Source organism: Haliotis cracherodii, unplaced genomic scaffold (genome assembly GCF_022045235.1).
Source record: "Haliotis cracherodii isolate W230 unplaced genomic scaffold, xgHalCrac1.p SCAF_8, whole genome shotgun sequence".
Taxonomy (NCBI): domain Eukaryota; kingdom Metazoa; phylum Mollusca; class Gastropoda; order Lepetellida; family Haliotidae; genus Haliotis; species Haliotis cracherodii.
In genome coordinates, this window is record NW_027266341.1 from 10,834,447 (window position 1) to 10,856,845 (window position 22,399).

Consider the following 22,399-nt stretch of genomic DNA (forward strand, 5'->3'; position numbering starts at 1 on the left):
CTGTAATCAGCATAGACCACTTTAAAACCATAATGGCAGTTATTTATTGCATATCAAGTTTATAATGAATTTAACACCAGTGTTGGTAGACCAGATCTCATGGTCAGACATACTGTATTCTGTAAGACTATTTCCTACCCTTTACCACAGACCACAATGTGTGGTCTATATGATCTGTATCTGGTCTCTACTTAATTATTACACTAACAATTCCTAAGCTGCGTGTCTGAGCTTAAATGAAAGATCAATCATAAAATCAAAACATCCACTGCTACTTGAAACATGGTTTTCACGATAGTCATTCGTAACAATTTTCCTTCCGAGCTAATTTTTAAATGAAAGAAGCATAGTGACATCTTTCACACAGATTATAAGACAATAATTTTATGATCTTAATTCAGAATGATAATCCCCGGAATGACAGCATTCGATATTACATATCTCAGTCTGAGACAGCTGGAACAGTATATGCTATATAGTATGTGTATCTCACAGACACCTGTAACCATGGTAACGGTTCCTGAAGCTTCTGATCTACCAACACAGAGATGAATATTGTCAGTGAAATGATAGGTACATGCACTGGATCACAGTTGGTGCCAATACCAGTTTGTCTACAAATGTACAACATTTCACAAAGCTGCTTATCATACAAGCCAACTGTGAAATAGGCGAGTGAAATTACACACAGATTGACATCATGGATATGTAAGAACATGGCGGTATGCTGGCATCACTTGTCAAGGTTCCTGTGAAACATCTTCACAATTCACAGACCATCCGGTGACAGTTCAGATCAAGACCCTCACGTTACTTTCAAGCATTTCAACGAATGTAAATTTTGTTATTTGTGAAATACTTTAAGCCGATTTCAAGACATAAAAGCTATAAATTTCAATACATTCAGAAATATCTGATCAGTTTGAGTAAAAAGTTAATACATGTTTCCTCTTAAATTCAACGATCAGAATACAGTGGTTGTCATTCCAACCAGCAGACGTTGAATATTTGGTTTGCCTATTTAGCAGTACTTTTTAACACTGATACATATATGGGCATGACATCTCCATGACGACACAGATCATGGAGACTCCCTGACCAGACATTCCAGGTGATCCTGTAGAAACACGGAGGGTCTTCACCTTGTAGTTCACCTTGTCTGTGCTACACCAAGGGATGGCCTGAAGTCACAGGCCTGGAGCACCTCGTATAACACAATGGGGCTTCTAGGTGGAAGAAAGTCTCTGTCACATACAAAGCCCTCATCAATGAGACTCACAAAACACTGACATGATGCACTTTTTTTCTTTATGAATGATTTTGGTAACATTTAGAATCACCGAGAATTTCTTACATCGCCCCCTGCCTACTAGCTTACAGTTTGTAAAAACTGTCATTGGAACACCATGAGTCAGTCACTATAAGATTGTGCTTGTAAGTTCATAATGCATGGTCACCTTGACCTCAGAGTTGCAGGTCAATGTGACCCAAGTGCAGGTCAACACGACACTTTTGACCTGAACTCTGTCAGTCCAACAAAACAGCAACTTATGGTTTAGCTATCTGTACAAACATCTATGAATGTCTTCAAACAAGAATACAGTATGTACACCTGGGGGGACCAGGCCTCTCTGTTGTGACTAGAAGCAGTCTTTACTCTGTATCAGTGGTAGTATAATTGTGTGTACACCTAATATAGCACCATCACAGAACTCTCAGTGCTGTCCCGGCCCCTCCTTTGGGGGGAGAGGGGATGTCCAGGGGGGGGGACAGCACACTTCATGTCCCACTTTCCAATGGGGGTCAGTAGAAAGACAAGCACTGGGCAAAACAAATAAAGCACCCATAACGTTTCACTTGTCATCTGGATCACCAACCACAGTATAGGAACATAGCACACTGTATGCTTGGGGGTGGGGGTGGCAACCACCCATATTAAAACACCTTTCATCCTCCCTGAAAGGAAGCACCATTGTCACTGATGCCATTCTTTGCCCCTCACAGCTTGACCTTAACCTTGACCTGCTGAAGCAATATCAGCCATATTGTTGACTTGGTCAACGGCCATTCTTCAGAAATTAAACACAACTAAAACCTAATTTTCCAGTCCTACCTGGCTTGTTTGATAAATCTTATATTGTTTGCGTCATCTGAGAGTTCTGGGTAATCCTGGGGAGAACGGATGTACTCTCCTTCCCATCCGTTCACATGGCCATTGGCTTGAAGCTCTTTGGCGTCTTCGTCTTCCCATTCAAACCTTGTGGGTAGACTGTTCTGTATCAAGTACTTCTCCGTGTGCCACGCTGATGCCACAGCACGCTCCTTGGCATGGTGCAAGATTCGGTTCATCTCGTGGTCAATGTTGGTACCGTAGCGGATATTTATCACAGTGTGATTGCCATGGATACGAACATCTATCTCATCCCGACCTCGTCCAAAGCCATGACTTCTCTGATTCTTATGCACAGAAATATTGATGCCATTATCAAGCGTGACGAGATCAGTGGTGATGCCGAGTGTGCGGAGATCATCCTCAGCCTGGGTGTAGCTGGATTTGATGAAGTAATGAACGTCCTTTCCATGAATCGTGTAGTGGAGTTTGACCATCTGGGACTTGTTCAGGAGCACAGTAGCAAGCTTCCTCGCCCATTCAGAAGCAATGTCTGCCACATTGATAACAGCCTTGCCACTGACGATGGAGATGGTTACCCCTTCGCCAAATATTGCAAGGAGCGGTGCTGGTTTCTCACTGGGCAGACTCTGGAGGGGCGTGATCTTGGACTTTGGAACAGTTGAGATCGTCAGGAGGTTCAGCATGTCACGGTCAAAGGTGCACTCAAATGCCGAGGAGCTTGGGAGAAGCTGGAAGTCTGTGGTGGAAGGCTCCGGGTGGAGTATTCCGGTGTAGGACACGTCGGGAGCCATGCTTTTGATGTCGTAGCCCAACACTGACAACCAGCTGGTGAGGTCTGTGAATACAAGAGAGTGAGTGAGTGACTTCCGCCATTACAAGCTGCAGCATCAGTCTTACCATGGATCCGAGTCTTACCATGGATCCGAGTCCTACCATAAATACAAGTCCTACCATGAATCCAAGTCCTACCATGGATCCGAGTCCTACCATGGATCCGAGTCTTACCATGGACCCCAAGTCCTACCATAGATCCAAGTCTTAACATGGACCCAAGTCCTACCATGGACCCAAGTCCTACCATAAATCCAAGTCCTACCATGGATCTGAGTCCTACCATAAATCCAAATCTTACCATGGATCCAAGTCCTACCATGGATCTGAGTCCTACCATGGATCCCAGTCTTACCATAAATCTGAGTCCTACCATAGATCCAAGTCTCACTGAGTACTACAGCGGATCCTAGTATGTTTGTGGTACATATGTGTCACTACTTAACCACTAAAGACAGATAACTCACCTGTGCGGGGCAACTTTTCCTTGGCCATGTGGAGGTTGATGAAGTTGCGGAACTGGTACAAGTTGAGGATCTCAGGCAGAGAGATGACATCTTCCAGTTTATCAAACATGCCCGCATAGTCTGGGGACAGCCACCGTCCAATCTGAGTGTCGTAGACTCTCTTTGGGAAGTGGGCCAGCAGTGTGACAGGGTTATAGATGGCGCCCTGGAAACCGAACACCAGCTCAAAGTTGGGGTTGGTGTCCTGTTCCAGCAGCCCAAGGGGTGTGTAGCTGCACTGCTTGATGGTATAGCCTTGGTCGTCAAACACCACCAGCGGACTGCCATTGGGATCGGAGGCAATGTAGTACACTTTGTTGTTGCGTTCCATGGCTAACAACCTCTGATCACGGTCATACAGGTAGAGGGTCACTTCGCCAGAAGTGTGGTTGTAGGTATGGGTGACCTGCTTGGAGTCCTGGATGTTGGAATAGAAGAACTGCACCGTCCTGCCATACATGTCTTTCTGGACTGACAGTCTCCCTTCAGAGTCATAGTAGTAGGAGAACCTGTACTTGTCCCGCTTGGAGACGGAGATCAGATTGCTGAGGGAGTCAAACAGGAGATGTTCTTTGCCTCTTTGAGCCATGAACCCGTCCTTGTCAAACTTGTACCACATCTCTCCGAACTTCTCGATCCTGTCCCCGACATCGAACTCCAAGTCCTTTATCTTCTTGTGTTCCGTGATCTTGAAGATGTTGCCATTGGCATCGTAGCCATATTGCCAGGCCGACTGACCTTCCAGTAGCACATCCTTCATGTTGTTATCAATGTCATAAATGTACTCGATCGCCTTTTGGTCTGTCTGACCAATCCTACGTCGCCACTGATGAATTCTGTTCAACTGGTCGTAATTGATTTGCAAGGTGAAGCGAACATTTTCTGCAAATTTGAATTGAATGTCTCTCATTCTGCCGTAGCTATCATACTCTCGAATGATGTTGATACTGCCGATATTGAGAACCTCCTTGTCCTGGGCAGCCCACTTAATGTCAATGGTTTTGACCTTTGACAGTTTGCCATTGATGTCACTGTAGGTGTTGTTGCTGATCAGTGTGACGTTGTTGGTGAAGACGGCAACTGTTGCGATTAGTCGGAAGTTGTTGTCATAGTCGTGAGTGAAGTTGACTCCAAGAAGGTCCTGGTCGTGGGGGAAGCTGACGGTCATGGTCTTCACCAGGGAGCTGATGTAGCTGTAGTTGGCAATGTAGCTGTACCCGGACATCTTGAGGGTGGTGCTAGCGAGTCTCTGCACATCTGGGTTGTACACAAACTTAACACTGGTCTTGTCAAATAGAATCTCTGATCTCTGGAAATGATTGTTGTAGCGGTAGTAGACACATCGCTGCTCACCAGGATGGCGCACATGTTTCAGTTTACCATTGGTGTCGTAGTCCATGATGAAGGGCAAATCTATCCCTGGTGGCTGGTACAGGTAGCGTTGAATACCAAGGGAAAGAACTCTGTGGAACAGGTGCTTGCCCAGGACGGGAGTGGTGACTGCAGCCAGGTGTCCCTCTGTGTCATGTTCAAATAGGTACTGCTTTCCGCTTGGGAGAATGATATCAGTTGGCTGGAAGATTTGGAATAGAAAATTCAGGATTATAAATCATGCATGTAATGAAAGCAGTCAAAGAGAAAAAAATAGCTATTAAATGTAAGTATTAAGAGTCTCAGTAGAAGCTTTTCTCCTTTCTTTATCAGGAATCACAGGAAAATATATATAAACTGGCAAAATATGATCCACATTATAGAGGGTTCCCGTTTTACAGTTAAGGTATTGACAATATTTGCATCATGATGACAACTACATTGATCAACGATACAGCAGTATCTCATGCTGTTTCAGCTGGCCAATCACCTTTGAGAAGCACAAACCAGCACATGTGAAAACAATTCATAGTTAAAATGATACAACTTTTCAAAGGGTAACATGTGTTTTAAGTACATTGGCAACGAATCTCTGTCCCTGATGCAAAAAGACCTGCTCCTAAATCCCACAAACCTTCTTTGACCCGTATCTGTAGAAGTATCGGAACTGTGCCCCATTTGTGGACGTCCTCTCAGTGAGCACCCCCTTCTCATACTGCCGAGTTTCGCGCAACTCCCCGTACTGCCACTGAGTGATGTCGCCGCGGGGGCTGTACGTGATGTTCATGGCGTGGTGACCCGTTGCGGGCAGGAAGTGAGATGGCAGGCCGGAACTGTCGTAAACAATCGTCAGAATCTCGCGCAGAGTCTTGTCCATAATAGTTTCCATGTGGGTTTTCCGGTCATACTCCATTGTCAAGAGATTCTCTCCATTGATCTGAAACCAAACAATCAACCCTATGTTCTTGCTATCTCCTTAGCTCCAAATACATCATGTAACCATGGCAATATACTTTAAGGGACGTGCTTTTTAGCTAACATCAGCTTTTTTGTGCTCTAGACGATTGAATTTAAACCATTTGGTCTGATTTGTTTTACTCATGAATATTTGAATATTAAACAATACAAATCTATTTTATTAAACATGTTCATGTCTACGTATTTTATTATTGGGAACAATGTCTCCATGTTGTTAGAACTTGAACCTTTCACAAACCTATATTATATTACTAAAAAGAAGTTAAAGAACACCTAGTTGTTTCTTATGAAAATATTGGGTGTTTATAACTTCTTTTGGTTGTACACATTGTAGCATTAAGGTACCACTGATCATTACTTAACACTTCATTTGACAAACAAGAGGTCAGAAATACCGGACATATCATTCAGCCCTTTATTATAGTGCGGCCCAAATTTTGCACCCACAACTGACAGTGTAGTGTTAATAGACAACAAATGGTGGCACTCAACATCTTGTGGACAGTAAAGCTGGTTGTTAACGATACACACATCTACAGATATCTACTTGTTAGGAGACAATGTAAAGTTTACACGCGACTTCTTTGTCGAAAGTAGTCCAGGAATGTTAGTTCCACATATCAGTGCTCTGTGGGGATTATTTATTCTCAGAATTGACTCCATAAAGTGACATCATGCTTTTCTTGCAGTACAGCCAGAAGATAAATGGAGGAAGTGGAGAGTGTTGGTTTCTGCATATACACCTTTCATGCCTCATCTAGGGGAGGACTGCCTATCAATGCAATTGCTTACAGTGTTCTAATGTATATATCTGGATTTGTTTAGGTCTCATGTCTTGAAAAATAAAACACAAAATAAATGTATATACAGTATGTGAAACAAAAGATTCATTATTCTCGAAAATAAATGGAATGTTAAATATCTATTAAAAATATTAGATAAATTATATTAATAAATCTGTTAGAATCATAATTAAAGTAATTATATTAAAATTAAAATTAAAATTAAAATTTCAACAAAAATTAAAAGGCTGTGAAAGCAAACTGTACTTATACATCAAACAAAATCTTAAACTTCAAATATGAAATCAGTATAATAATTAGCATGCATACACAACTTACTAGAACAAACAAGAATCAAATCTTTAACATGAGACCCAACTTGTTTTCTTTCAGAGAATCTAACAATACAGGTTTCAACTATATGTTGTCTTGTACTACCTCATGCTTGTGGAAAGGGGGTAGACATTTGTACGGAGATTGTCATTAGTTGGATCTAACATAAATGTCTCCGTTGATGCAGGTAAATCTTCAAATTATCTCCCCTGACCAGCCATTCTGCTTTTGCTTCCACCAAGGTCAGTCTGTGTTTGTGTTTCAAGGTCAACGAAAAACCATTCATGATGTGAGTGAAGCATGGTTATTATGATGGTGTAAGAATCGCCCACTTACATAAACGTCCATCCTCGGAACCAGTGGCTGCAAGTTTTCACATGGTGTAGTCAAGCATGTTTTACCACCAACAGTTACAAAGCCAACATACTTCACAAAACTTAACAAAAACAACTTGCAGGTTGAGATTTTTAACAGTGAGGGTTTAACAGACATAGCTCTCACGCAGCCGTCTATAAGTACCCTCGGAAAACAGGAACAATATCGCCAAACTCCTTTTTTTTTCAACATTTCAAGCACTTCAGGTTCATAGGAAACTGTTTGAAACAGGGTTGCGATTTGGAACTACAATACTACAGTTACCATGGCAACATACATGAAGCCTGTGTCACGTAGACAATATGCGCGGGAAAACAACACTAAACATCCAATCAGAAATTTCAACACAGACTGACGTTGTCAACCAAAGCACAATAGACCCAATCAGACGATATGAGAATATCACCCTGTAATCTGTCTGTAACATAGCCCCATATGTCTTGGAAATGTCCTTGCCAAATTCACAGACGCCTTTCAGAGATTCATTGAGTTACAGGAATATGAAATTTTGGACATCGACAAGAAAAGGCTGAGGCAAGGACAGTTAATCAAGGCTATGCTATCGACAGATTTCTTAATGTCATTACTGTACAACTCTTTCACAACCATATACAGCTATGGACTGTTCCATTGTGTGGAAGCTACCATTGACAGATAGGGGGGGAAAGAGTGCAACCTGCAGCAAAGGACTCAATTTTCTGGTGTTCAAGCCAGACGGCACAGTTGCCGTGCACGGTGATTTGCTTGTGCACCAGAAAATAGAACACTCAGTACCAACAGTGATGAAACCCAAAAAATAAACACTTTGGTAAAATATGATTCAATAATACTTTGTCTTGGCAGAACCCTTACCATTAACTTAAAGAACTTAAACTCTTAAATATAATAAAATTAAACTTGAAAACATGAAAATCATATATATGATACTGTTAGGGAAAAACACCTTTTTAGTAATATCTCAAACATTAACAATTTAAGGTACAAAGAGCATGTTTAAAATATAGAATAAAACAAAAGGTCAATACACTGTGGTGAAAGGTTATCACTGTTGATTCTGTGTGTTAATGATTACGCACGAGATGTAAAAACATACCAAGAGAGCTTTTTCCTTGATTCCATCCTCATGCCAATCATGCATGTGCGCATGCCGTGAAAACGGGGATCCTACCCTCAATCGTTGACCAATCTTTTCGATGATTCGACTCTGCCGACTCCTACCCTTGCGGCGTAAATAGAAGCGCCATTCCAGTCGGTGAATGTACGCTCCCGGTATGATCACCTTCCGTTTGTAATGCATGCGGTGCTCGTTCTCCATGATTGGGTGTCCTCCCGTTTCTATAGCAACAGTCAGGTTGCTAGGGAACAGCACCACAACAGCTCCTCCAGGCAGGTACGTCACTTTCGTCTGGGTAGATCCTGAAAAATCCAAATCGGTTTCACTAAAGCTGAACATAGGTTGAAGATGTCTTTTTAACCATAATATTCTACAATGTGAGTTTTCGACAATCTTCAGACACAATTAGGTTTTTAAGAGGAGTGATCAACAGCAGCCTGTTGTAGTTTTTAGCGAAAAGAAAAGAAATGCACAACATAGACTTGACGAGAGAGGGCGTGAGAGAAGCCACGTAGATTTCGGCCATCACTACGTCGCGCTATCAGACTTAAGGCAGTGCTAACGCTGCTGTAGAGGGAGATACATTCACGCCCTAGTGGAGGAACAGTGATACAAGAGGAGGTAACTCAAAAATAAATCTTCTCTTATCAACTAAACGCAACAGGCAGTAGAAGGCTTTGCTCATGCTTAGAAACATACAAGTTATTCTGTGACTGTTTTCGGCATGAGTGAATATTTACAACAAATCAAACTAAAGAGAAACGTCTTTGCTTATCTTTACAAATCAAAACTAAAGAACATGTGGAATGTGAAGAGAGTGGACCACTTTGGGGCATGCATTGACATTTGCAGAGAATATATGGCAAAAATGCTCTAAGACTGCAAGGCTCTAAGAGAGCACAAATGGAGGACAACAGATTGATGCTTGAGAACAATTTCGTGCTTCATGCTGCACAGTGTCATTCCACTAATATTCCACAAAGCTCATTTGTATTTCTAAAATGTGCAACTTTAAATTAGAATGTCGTTATACACATGTACTACATGTTATAATAAACTAACACACTAGACAAGTCCGTGAGTACCTCTCATCTGAAATAAGACTGCAGAGATATTTCATTTTCATGGATATTATTAAAATGGATGAAATTTTCAAAACATTCAATATTGTTTGTATAATGCATGCAGAATACAAGAGCAAAGTTCAAAAGCAGTTCCTTGATAAAAGCCAGATAATACGGCAAGATATATACCCGCATAAAACAAATAGAAACATCAAAGAGTGATGTGTTAAAGGCAGTGACAACATTTGCAGATCATATCATGTTGGTGAAATGATATTCATCCTTAATTGTCCGAACTTGAGCATGTTACTATAGATTCTATAACTCATCACCAGTTTACTGAATATTGAAATATTGAAATTGAGCTTTGTGAAACTTGAAATACAAGTCGCGATACAGAGTGGCGGTGCAGAACTGACTAGAAAGATGCAGAGAATGGTCATTCAAAGTTGACAGATGTTACACTTTGTAAGCTTTGTGGGTGATATTCAGAAGGCATGCACACACACCATAATTAGTCAGAATAAGAAAATCAGACATAATTTTAAAATTTGAGAAAACATCAAAATGGTCAAAATAGGTTTCTGTGTTGTCTACTGATTATACAAGTTTTAATAGAAATCAAACATTTTCTATTCAAAATAAAACAAAAGTTTACAGCAAAATCATATTTTGCTACTCTAAACCTTTACCCCACAACTTGGAGAGATTGCCATCCTCCTTTCCTAAAATAATGAGATGGGATTTAAGAATTGAAATGCTCAAATATATCATGTTGCTTTTCCAACATGATTCTTTGGTCACAAAACAGTCCAAATAGTTTCAAATTCATATCATTTATGGGTAATATTGATGATTGAACAATTAGTTGTGGGGAAGGTAGGACAGTGCTCAATCTATGATCATGTGATCAATCTATGATCTCTTTCCAAAATTGTTCCAGTCAATTAGTTTTTACCTGAAATCAATGTCAAATGGGTATATATTTTAATGCTTTCAGTCTAAAATAGTTGGGACAATGATTTAAACATGTTTTTGACATCTATTTACAATATGATTATTTGTAATTTGGAAATTTGACTTCTATAAATAATGACATTGAAAATTTGAAAATCTGATATCGATCCATATGTCTATTTGAAATTTGAAAAGAAATCCATCAAAAGAGCTATTTAATGGGAAAATGTTGAATTTGTAAACAATGTCCCTTTCTGAGGTCTTGTCTTCCTGGATATATTTGTAATATGTAAATAGAGATTGAGCATCGTCGTCCTATTGGTTGCCAGCAACTGCTGTTTATTTGTGTTTATCATAGGTGGAATGCAAGCACTTGCCATGCATGACAGATTGCACGCTCCCATAGGTCGCCATAGCAACCACATCACTGCTATCTGTAGTGACATGAACAATGGAACCTGTTGTGTTCACGTCGGTCTGCAGACGAGTTATCTCCCCTGTTGGTTGACTGATGGTGAGTAGTCGGCCCATATCGTCGTACTCGTATTTGAAGGTCTGGCCGTCGGAAGTGTGTTTGGACTCCAAGAGGTCTGTGCTCATCATGTAGGTGAAGGTCGCAGTCATGTTGTTTGGGGCCGTGTAGCGATAGAGGTGGCGTTCGTTGTCCATCATGAGTTCACACTTGGCGTTATTCGGGGTGATTATTTCTTTAGCATGTGTGTCATATCCGCGGACGATTATCAGACTATTGCCAGCACTGTCGATTACAGATTTGACCTTGCCATAAAAGGAGTTGACGTTGTAGGTGAAGTTGTACATGTACTGATTGGTCATAATGCTGATGGTGTGCTGGTGTTGTCCGTAGCGGTTAAATATGAAGATTTCCTGGGTTTCAGGGGAGACAACTTCATACTGCTGATTCACACTGCGTTCCGGAAGCTCAGACACGATGGAGAACACCCTGAGATTTCCCATGTCGGCGATGTGCATGATGCCGTCGGGTGTCACAGTGATCGACTTGGGCGTGTTGAACAGCGCCTGAGCGGCCAGGCGTTCTTTCATCACATAACACGGACATGTCTTCTTCTGACAATCGCACTTGGATTTCGCCCCAGCGAAGTGATGTATCAAACCATCAGTTGTGACAACACGAACTCGGTTGATGTGGTGCGTGTCACTCTCGACAATGTAGAGGTCGCCATGAGGTGAAAAGGTGATGGACTCGGGCGACACTAGGGTCACGTGATCAGCAATGCTTGTTGCCTGTTCATCGTCAGACAAGACGCCAGCTGGAAAGAAGTTTGTTTGGCGAGGAGGGCAGTAGGCTGGACGACCCGCCACTGTGACCAGCTTGTAGTCCTTGGTCAGCTTCAGCACAATGCTGTGATCAAGAATGTGCAGGGTGTCATCAAGGGGATCAATTGCAAGAGCTGTCGGCCATCTCAAGCTAACCTGAAACACAGGGAAGGGTATTAGTCTTAGCAGTCAACTGAGGGCAGACTTTTGTTTGGTTTATAAATCCATCGACTCCCAAAAACAGAAAATGGAAACCAAATGAAAAAATGAAAAGAAATAAGTGAAGTGTAAAAAAACACACCACCTGATCATGTCATCTCCTGTTGCTCTCAATGCAAATACATTATTTGACATATTATCATTAAATCCTGTTGAAAATGTATCATGAAAACTCCAGTCCCAACCATTTCCTCAAAACCTACATAATTATACTAACATTTTGAGGAAATTAAAAGTATATATTTGAAATTGGAGTTTTTATATTTTTATTTTTGTGACCTACCAACCTGACTACCGGTATATGGGCCACAAATTCAAGGAAAAAAAAGGAATTAAGCCTCCTATCTGTATTTATTATTTGAAAAACAGGCCACGGCAAGATAACTGAGTATAAACAGTATAAATTGATCTGTAAAGATATACCCTCTCTGCGGACAGAATGTCATCACAAGGCATGGGCGTCCACTCCCTCAGTTGCTCCTGGGTGCCGATCAGCGTGGTGATGTAGCCGTCAGCGGTGATCTTCCGGATGTTAGGGCCGTCAGCCACATAGATGACCCCTTCCTTGTTGATGGCAATACCTAAAACAGGAAGATACTCCGTGAGCACAAACATCCGACATGCCACAACAATATCATTAGAGACCTTCTGATGGTAGTTATGATTGATAGTTTGTTGTCTATTTTGTTGTTTAATACTGCTCTCAACAATATTCCATCTAACAGTATATGATAGTGACTATAAATAATCAAATAGACCAGACAATCCAGTGATTGATATTGTGATCCACACTGTCAGGGTCCGATGACACACCATCAACCGAGTCAACAATCCAATTGGTCGCCTATCTTGCTTGGGGCCATTTTAACCCTGAATAGGGGTAACCATTGAAAGATGACAGTTTACAAACATTACAGTGTTACCTTTAGGATGTCGGAGCCGGGCCTGTATGGCCATCTGACCGTCCCCGCACAGATCGGCCTCGCCAGGGGTGCACTCCTCCCCGTTGCCGGCCACGGCCTCCAGGTTGTCCTTGAGGTCTCGCACTGGCCCCATGGTCTTCACTCGGATCACCTTATGGCTCATGAAGTCGGAGATGTACAGACGTCCGTCCACGGGGCTCACGGTCATGTAGAACTTGTAGGGCACGGACTGTGTGCTGGAGGAGGATTCAGGTCAAGTTGAGGAGAATGTGGATCAAAGCATAACACAACCAGGAAAACATGATGAGCTAAAAAAGTGTTTAAAAAAAAAAATGTCAATGCCGGATGTCAATGTTTTCATTTAAACTGCCACTATGTGGTAATCTTAACTCCTCACATTCAAAGACTATAAACATATTTCATAACCATAGGAAAAGTGAGTGAGTGAGTATGGTTTTACGCCTCTTTTAGCATTATATCAGCAATATCACGATGGGGACACCAGAAATGAGCTTCACACAAGTGTACCCACTTCAGGAATCGAACCTGGGTCTTCAGTGTGACAAACAAGCACTTTAACCACTTGTCTACATGACCGCCCTCCAAAGGAAACGAAGGCTAAGGTGAAGACCTTCTGGCAATCTTGTGGCCTGTACAGTCTCCCATCCAAACCTACCTCATTTCCAGTATGCTGGCAATCTCCTCCCTGTCTGGCGACAGCTTTCTAATGAAGTTGTAATCTCCCACATACAGACTGCCATCCAGCCCACTCGCCAGCGCCACTGGTGCCAGAAGACGGTTCTCTTGAGCCTTGCCATTACAGGCATCACAATAAAGGTTGCGGCGGTTGCCATTACCAAGGATGTTGACGATGCGTTTGGGTTTCTCCTTGAGGTAGATGTTGGTGCCGTCACCCTTGTGAAGGATGCCCTCCTGGAAATTGTATGTGTGGTGGATGTCAAGGTTCCAGCCGCCGATCTCGGAGGAGGTCAGGTCAAACCCATTGACCGTGGTGCTCCTTGTCTCCCAGAAGATGTACTCACATTCCTGATACTGATAACCCACATACACTGAAATACAGAGACAAGAGGTGAGTGAGAGATTCTAAGCCAGTTAGCATCTTACCAGCTACAATACCAGCCTGAAAATGAGTCTGGAGCAGGCAAAATAGTGTGAATTAATCCTATCAATTTGTAAACTTTTGGTTTTGAATCCACTTTTTCGTTTTTTTCCACAATGTAGTTTCCCAAGTAAGGATAAGAATTTATGGATGAACAACTTCTTTATTACAATTAAGAGCGACGTTTCAGTGTAGGTTCTAACACCGTTATCAAGCAAGTGGCAATAAATCCATAAATTCTTATCCTTACTTAGTACTCCAACTTCTAAATGCCTATCAAAGAAGTTATGTAGTTTCCCTGCCAAACATGGTACACTCACCTCTTGCCGTCACTATCCCATAGACCTTCTGGTTGAATGCGTTCCGTCGGTTCCAGGAGAAGGTGTACTTGAGAAGGGGATCGGCCTCGAAGGTTTTCTCCAGGACCACGCCTTCCACGGACACCCTGAGGTGGACGAGGGAGAGGTTTTCTGGGATGGTGGTGGGGGTCATCTGGATCAGGATGAGGGACATGTAGCCCAGGGACTCACTGCTGTGGTACACCAGGTGCACCTTGGTTCCAGGCAGGTCCAGGCTCTCCTGCAGGACCTGCAATTAAAGGTGTCAGTCGCATCAGCAGACCAAGGAGTCATTTGCAAGGGCAGATCCAGCATTTTTAAAAGGGAGAGGTCCAAAATATCAAAATCCTCTCTCAGGTAATTTTACTGCCTACAACTTTTGGTCTCCCCTGAACCCTTCCTCTGGATCCGCCCATGATTTGAACCCATTATCGGTGGCTTCAGGTACATTGTGAAGCTACACGTCCTGCCTTTACCCACCTGTGACTCTGGAATGATGGTGCTCTTCTCTGGGCAGGCTCCTAGCTGTGTGTGTTGCCAGGTGGACAGAACCACGGGCTTCAGGAGGTAGTGCTGGTGCTCAGTGCTGCAGTCCTCAGGGAACAGATGGTCAGGTTCCTCGTTGGTGAGTGTCATGATCACTGTATCCATGGTGATGATCTGGTTCCATGGTGTCAGAACACTTGCAGACTTGGTTACAAATGGCTGTCTGATGAACTCGAGTTCCACTGAACCTCCGCCATTAACGAGGATGTCAAATCTGCAAACAAGTTGATACACCATGAATGTTGACCCAGATCATTTCTACAAACCAAATGAGGTGAATAAATTGACTCAATAAGACTTACCTGCATATACAAGTCAGGCCTGCACCCAACAAACCAAAAATCATATTGTTGATCAAGCCCTTCAGGCTAGGCCATGTTGACACCCTTAATGAGTCAATTCACAATACCCAGCAAACATCTGATGCTCATGTAATCTCTGGCACTAGGAACTGGGATTTGTAAATGCTTTCTACTTATTCCAATGAAAATCACATACAGTATATGAAAATCAACTAGTCTAAATTGGCTTTGGTTTTTCCATGTCACAGCTCTGTCCCAGTCCATTAGAGAGCTGGTCAATTTTGACCCAATTGTAGATTTTTCAAGGGAATGCACTGTGTGTGATTCAAACATAGTCCCTCTTATACTGGTCAGGCATCAAATTTGTTTGTTTTTTAGTTATACAATACTGTCTTGTGTCCAGCTGGGCAGTGGGTGAGGAACTCTGGAATGTCTGCTGGCCACATGGTACACACTAGTGGTGGGACAATACACGGATCCATCGATGGATCACGATGTTTTACTTCTCAATACAAGTATCGATCACAGTCACACACAAAGTAAAAAATATCGATTCTGACCTTAAATGTTTGCTTGAATAACTGTTCCACTAAACACTAATCAGTCATGCAAGTTGATAGTGAAAATATACATATTTTCATTTGTTGTGCCATACTTCACAGTGTGAAGTTCACACTGACAACTGCAAATCATCAGTGTGCCAGGTATTTGGCCATACTCTCTATGAAGAAGATGGCTTACACACTATAGATAAGAGCACAAGCAAGTATTGTGATACATATCGGATCGTGAACAAGGTATCGTGATACGTATCAGAACGCACAGTTGGTGTATCATCCCAACCCAAGTACACACCTGCTGACATTTTATTACAAAACAAGATCTGTCATGGGGACATTTTCTGTGAATTGAAAGCAAGTATACACCCTTACACACTAAATCAGGGTAGCGATTACAAAGCCTAAAAGTTTCTATAACCCTACAGCTCGGTGTTCAAACACTGTCTCCATGCAAATGGTAAGAATCTGTTACTTCTTACACTGGTACAAATTACTTCCACCCCGTGAGAATTCTCTGTTAGAATAGGTCCCCACCAACCTGTGCTGGTTGTAAGACATGACCAAATGGATCTGGTGGTCAGGCTGGTTGATGGCATGCCATCATAACCATACCGCACGGATTGTCGCTTACAATATCAATCACTGGATTGTCTAGTCCACTTATTCACAGGATGCCATCACTTAGCAGGATTGCTGCTGAAAGTGGCATTAAACAAAGAAACAAACAAATACTTACACTCCCTCCTTTCTTGTCAGGGTAAATCCATAAAGAGGCTGTGCAACAATTTCAACCTTGACACCAATCAGAGGTGTTCCGTCCTTGGTTGTCACTCGTCCGCGGATTACTGACACTTGGCTGCAAGAAAACAATATTCTTGAAATATATTTGCTGTCAAAATAAATGAACAAGCAATACAAGTAGAATTGACAATTACAAAGAATTTTTTTTTTGCTGTGAAACCATTACATTAATAAAACATTAACATTCAAATCTAATATCCAAAGATCAATAATACAAAAACATATTGGTAGGATAGAACCCATAACGGCACAGTGGATATGTGGCATTGAACACTCAGAAAAGGAAACTTGGATTACCTCCCTTGCATTGACTTCATGACACAACATTGTAGAATGCAAAAATGCTTTGAAAGATTCACACGATCATATTCACAATCAATATCATGACCCTGGATATTATTCTTTGTAAAGATTCAACAATCAAATTATAAAGATTATATACATCATAGCCAGCAAAATTCAACAGCAATTTTGTTTACATAACTACGCAGTTAATTAGAAAATCACTGAAGGTGCACAAACTCAATACTTTCAATCATGATTGTGTTTTAACCTTCAGTAAACCCACGATGATATCCAATAGTGTTATAACACTACATCATCTCTGGACTGGTGAAAAACAACACACAAGATGGAGAAGATGAACCTAACAACACCGAAATCCGATCTAGGAACACTCAGTTCGTGTGAAAATATGTGATAGTTAGCGAGCTGCCCTACGGCCCAAATTTATAAACACGTGAAATCTCTAACACCAACTTGGGCGGTCCACTGATCTTACAGATAACGGCAAAATAACCAACCTTGCACCAGTATGTTTCATTCCGTAAGAACCCAATATCACATGAACTACACCAACTTCATCCTAAGGAAGTGCGACAAGTTCAAAGACAAGCCATGTTCCACCTATCCAATTGGGCCATACATAATCTGATTTAATTTTCCATCCAAATTCAGTTTAAGGTCTGAAGTAACAGATTTTTTGGATTACGATCAAAATCAATTTACACAGATCAAAACCCAGATAGCATCTTTCAAGTTTTCTTTTCACAAAGGTGGTACTATGTACACAGAGATAATATGTTTAAATTTTGACAGAAACCAAGCAACAGCACACGGCAAGACAATCCGACTTTCATCCTGTGTTGAGGATGTGGGTTTTTGGGGTAATTACACCGACAGATATCAGATCGCAACTTGCATGAGATTTAACAAAACTCCAAGGAGACTGGTATAACACAATTGTATGCGGACTTCATCCACAGCTTTGAAGTAATGAGAATGGTTTGGGAATAGTTTCTTAATTGCGTGGCAGGGGACTATGACGAGAACCTGTCATAAGAGCAACCCACAATCACTGAAGGAATAATCATTTTTACTTGTTAAGAATACAACATAATTGCTAGCCAAAGGGCTATATCCTGAACCTATGGATTTGTGAATAGAGAAAACTGCCCTTCCGTGTTATCCAACATTCTTCCACTGTTTTATAAAACATTATGAGGTGCAAACTTCGCAAATTTGATTAGACTTTTCTTCATTATTCTCATGATTGTGATCTCTTGGCGTAATACAGCGTGGGGAATGGGTGAGGTAAGGGGGAAATGGGTGAGGTAAGGGGAAATGGGTGAGGTAAGGGGAAATGGGTGATGTAAGGGGAAAATGGGTGAGGTAAGGTGAAAATGGGTGAGGTAAGGTGAAAATGGGTGAGGTAAGGGGAAATGGGTGAGGTAAGGGGGAAATGGGTGAGGTAAGGGGAAATGGGTGAGGTAAGGGGAAATGGGTGAGGTAAGATGAAAATGGGTGAGGTAAGGTGAAAATGGGTGAGGTAAGGGGAAATGGGTGAGGTAAGGGGGAAATGGGTGAGGTAAGGGAAAATGGGTGAGGTAAGGGGAAATGGGTGAGGTAAGGGGAAAATGGGTGAGGTAAGGGGAAAATGGGTGAGGTAAGGGATTTAATGTGGTGTTCAAGATTATTGCCGTTATGCAGTGATGTGCACATGTGCATGTGTGCGTACGCTTGTACTTGTCCTAATGCCAGTTTGATAGTGCTAGCCCACCAAGATACAATGCCAATCACAGCCCCCTATGGGTAGATGACCTTGACATAGCTAGGGCTGTGACTACATTTTGGTGAGCCTGATTTCCGACACAAATGGTTGAACTAATGACTGTCAGATTAACCAGATTTGACTGTATATACATAAATAATGTTTGATGGTTGGTTGGTTTGTAGTTTAACGCTGCACTCAGCAATATTCCAGCTATATGAAGGCGGTCTGTAAAATAATCGAGTCTGGACCAGACAATCCAGTGATTGATATCATGAGCATCGATCAACGCAATTGGGATCGATGACATGCATCTAACAAGTCAGCAAGCCTGAACACCCGATCCTGTTAGTCACCTTTTACGGCAAGCATGGGTTGCTGAAGAACTATTCTACCCCGGAATCTTCAAGGGTCAATAATGTCTGAAATCTTTGGACCTATTCTGTCATGGATTCGCATGTGTACATATGTAAGGAAATACTCTCCGTACACTTGAGAAAAAACTAATAATTGAAAGCAACAAAGGAAATTCACAAGCTGGACAATTATTCACCTCATATAAAAAGACGACTTTTGCACGCGTTTAGCAAATCCGATAAACAAGGAATGACACCAGAAAACAACAGTATTATTTTGGGAGGAAAGGAGCTGGAAAATCATTCTTGTTGGAAAAATGACACAAACGAAATGTAAACAGTAAATGATATCAACAAGCACAAACAGTACATGCTGAGCTGCATGTGCAACTGCTAGTTGTTCCAAGTGTTCTGCATGTGTGCGTGCAAGCGAGTCCGCATGTAAGGCTGACAACATAAACACCCAGAACTGTTTGGGGAACAGTTGCTTCTGAACAAACGTGTTTGGCCTCCTTTACGTTTTGTCTGCATATTTTGAAAAAGCTGCCAAGTAACTGTAAGAAAACCATTATATATCTGTGGGATTAACAGGGCCCTCCTAAAAAGCATTCTTAGTTTACACTGAAGACAGAAAGTAGTGGATGCTTTGACACTTGAAATACTGCTGGCATGGATACAAAGTGGAAGTCTAACAGACGAACAATGCACGGAAGAAAGGCAAAAAAACAACTTCTGGTAAGAGAAAGATGCGGAATGTGAGTTCAAGTCAGGCAGAAAGTTGTTGAAGGAAACAGAACTCCCAACTGCACCAAAGACTCTGCTCTTAAATCTTGGAAATTAGCCTCAAAACTTGTTCTCATACATCTTAGGAAATACCTTGATTCTAAACAATGTTTACATTTCTGAAATGATTTGTGTGTCTTGAAATAAACCAAATGTGCATATTTGGGAAGAAATGAATGAATCAAAGGTATAATTCAAAATAACAGTTCATGAATCATGGATATTTTGGGTGGTATTTTTATGAAATTTTTAACATAAAAAAAATCCCCAAATATTCATGATTCCTAACTATATTTCTTCAGTATATGATACACACAAATGACTGCTAAACGAATGCTGGTACGTCATTGGTGTGACACCTCTGGACCAGACACATCAGTCATTGATGAGAGAGCAATAATCCATGAGTATGATGACACACAATCCGTGAGAACAATATCTGTATCAAGCCAATCCACATTTGACAAACACAGGATACTAGAGACCCACAGGAGACAAGCACATGATACTGAAGACCCACAGGAGACAAGCACATGATACTGAAGACCCACAGGTGACAAGCACATGATACTGAAGACCTACAGGAGACAAGCACACGATACTGAAGACCCACAGGTGACAAGCACACGATACTGAAGACCCACAGGTGACAAGCACACGATACTGAAGACCTACAGGAGACAAGCACATGATACTGAAGACCTACTGGAGACAAGCACACGATACTGAAGACCCACAGGTGACAAGCACACGATACTGAAGACCCACAGGTGACAAGCACACGATACTGAAGACCCACAGGTGACAAGCACACGATACTGAAGACCCACAGGTGACAAGCACACGATACTGAAGACCCACAGGTGACAAGCACACGATACTGAAGACCCACAGGTGACAAGTACACGATACTGAAGACCCACAGGAGACAAGCACACGATACTGAAGACCCACAGGTGACAAGCACACGATACTGAAGACCCACAGGAGACAAGCACACGATACTAGAGACCAACAGGAGACAAGCTTGGTACACTGAAGACCCACATGAGGTGGTGATCATAAGGTGCTGTACTGGAGCGGTGGAGTCAACTGTCAGCAGACACCTATCTTCATACCCAACACGGTTCCAGTTACATGAAACCAACTACAATGTTATTGTGCACCTGTCAAAATTTTAATGAAAAGTCTAACTGGAACAGGTTTGGGCATCAAGAGTATTCCAAGCTATTTTCCCCAGCTGGTCTGAGAAAATCCCTCCAGATTTAATCATGGAGCAAGATTTCCCAGAAATTAGTCTTGTTACGCTGGCGCCAGTATTTTCCTGTATGCTCTATAAACATGAATGGGGACACAGGAACAGGAGACAATACGACATGAAGACCTCATCATCTGAACTGTGACAGATGGGAAGGCCAAAACAGGAACACAATTCTTTGTTAAAACCAAACAGTGTATGCAATATGATACAGTCTAGTCAGTGATTTCGTGATATGAATTGTGTTATCACCATGATGGCAACTATCGTGAAATGGAACATCCGTTAAAACATCAGGTTACATTGATCTGTCAGTTTTCATGTCGGAATGGCTAAACATGGCAATTTGCAGATCATGTTCACAAAACGGATACCAAAAACCTTCTGTGACTTAGAGGTAAGGTTAAACCCAGGTGTGGAATATTGCAATTATTGACGGCCATGTTCAACATGATTTCCCACTTTAGACTGATAGCTTCACAAAGTTTAATTGAAAACTACAACACAGAAACAATAGTAAACCACTGGCTATTGTTTGACAGCCATTTTCTAATAACACCTTGTGACCTAGGTTGTGTTTTCCAGGGTTCCAGTGAACATGTTAATGCTAATGTCTCATTTGTTTTGTTTAAACACATTTGTCGCCTTTTTTTCCCCTTTATGATTTTACATTTCTGGCGACAATGAACTTAATGAGATTCAGACTCTAAAACAGCTTGTCCATGGTATGAGAATGGTGATTAACAATTATGGAAGAGTTAAGTTGGAAATCTGGTAATCTTCATAAATGGCCTATCTTGTCGCAAGATTAAAAAAGGTTTAAAAGGGGCGAACAAAGAAACCGGGAGTAATTTCAAATTGCCATCATTCAGCTGGAACAATGAAACAATGTTTCCAAATAAGCCACCTTGTGGGATTGCGTAAAACCATTACGACTCCAATGGGTGAAGCAGGAATCCCATTGGAAGTAAAACCTGTCTTCGTTGACTTTGGGGAACGTGGGATGGAGTGCCAAAAATGGAAGGAAAAGTCTCGACAGAGAACAGATATGGGAAGAATGTTTTAAATGAAGATTAAATCAGCATAATTGTCCGATTCAGGCACAAAATGTAACACATTAGGGATTATTGAACTTCTGTCCAGTCTTGCCAATGTGCTGAAATCTGGGGCTGGCATTTGGGCAGGGAGCAAAGTGGTAACTTTGGGACCTCAACAATGCTGCATTGCTGCCTCAGCCCAACCGAGACCAGATTACTGAGGCTGGGGGGAGCTTAACCCTTGAGCCAAAGCACAGATGGGGAAGAATACTGAAAATTAAATTTAATAACACCAATTCAATCTTCAAAAATTCAATTTTATGATTTGAAGTAAACTTGAGCATGTGGTCTTAAATTTGACAGAC

General features: G+C 41.7%; 1 protein-coding gene across 14 annotated transcripts in view; it reads right to left on the reverse strand.

The window, feature by feature from the left end:
• Positions 1 to 214: 214 nt before the first annotated feature.
• Positions 215 to 22,399, reverse strand: part of LOC139449888 (teneurin-m-like) — a 232,840-nt gene continuing 210,655 nt past the window's right edge. For 12 of the 14 annotated variants that reach the window (XM_071231465.1, XM_071231467.1, XM_071231469.1 and 9 more), the window contains 11 exons: positions 16,486 to 16,605; positions 14,822 to 15,101; positions 14,324 to 14,591; positions 13,560 to 13,953; positions 12,884 to 13,119; positions 12,384 to 12,541; positions 10,823 to 11,897; positions 8,404 to 8,726; positions 5,477 to 5,779; positions 3,433 to 5,044; positions 215 to 2,969 (listed from right to left, as the gene is read on the reverse strand). In XM_071231465.1, coding sequence (XP_071087566.1) covers positions 2,110 to 2,969; positions 3,433 to 5,044; positions 5,477 to 5,779; positions 8,404 to 8,726; positions 10,823 to 11,897; positions 12,384 to 12,541; positions 12,884 to 13,119; positions 13,560 to 13,953; positions 14,324 to 14,591; positions 14,822 to 15,101; positions 16,486 to 16,605 — 5,629 coding nt within the window. In that variant the 3' untranslated portion in view covers positions 215 to 2,109. The remainder of the gene's footprint in view (positions 2,970 to 3,432; positions 5,045 to 5,476; positions 5,780 to 8,403; positions 8,727 to 10,822; positions 11,898 to 12,383; positions 12,542 to 12,883; positions 13,120 to 13,559; positions 13,954 to 14,323; positions 14,592 to 14,821; positions 15,102 to 16,485; positions 16,606 to 22,399) is intronic. The other 2 variants (XM_071231475.1, XM_071231474.1) reach the window with 2 other exon arrangements.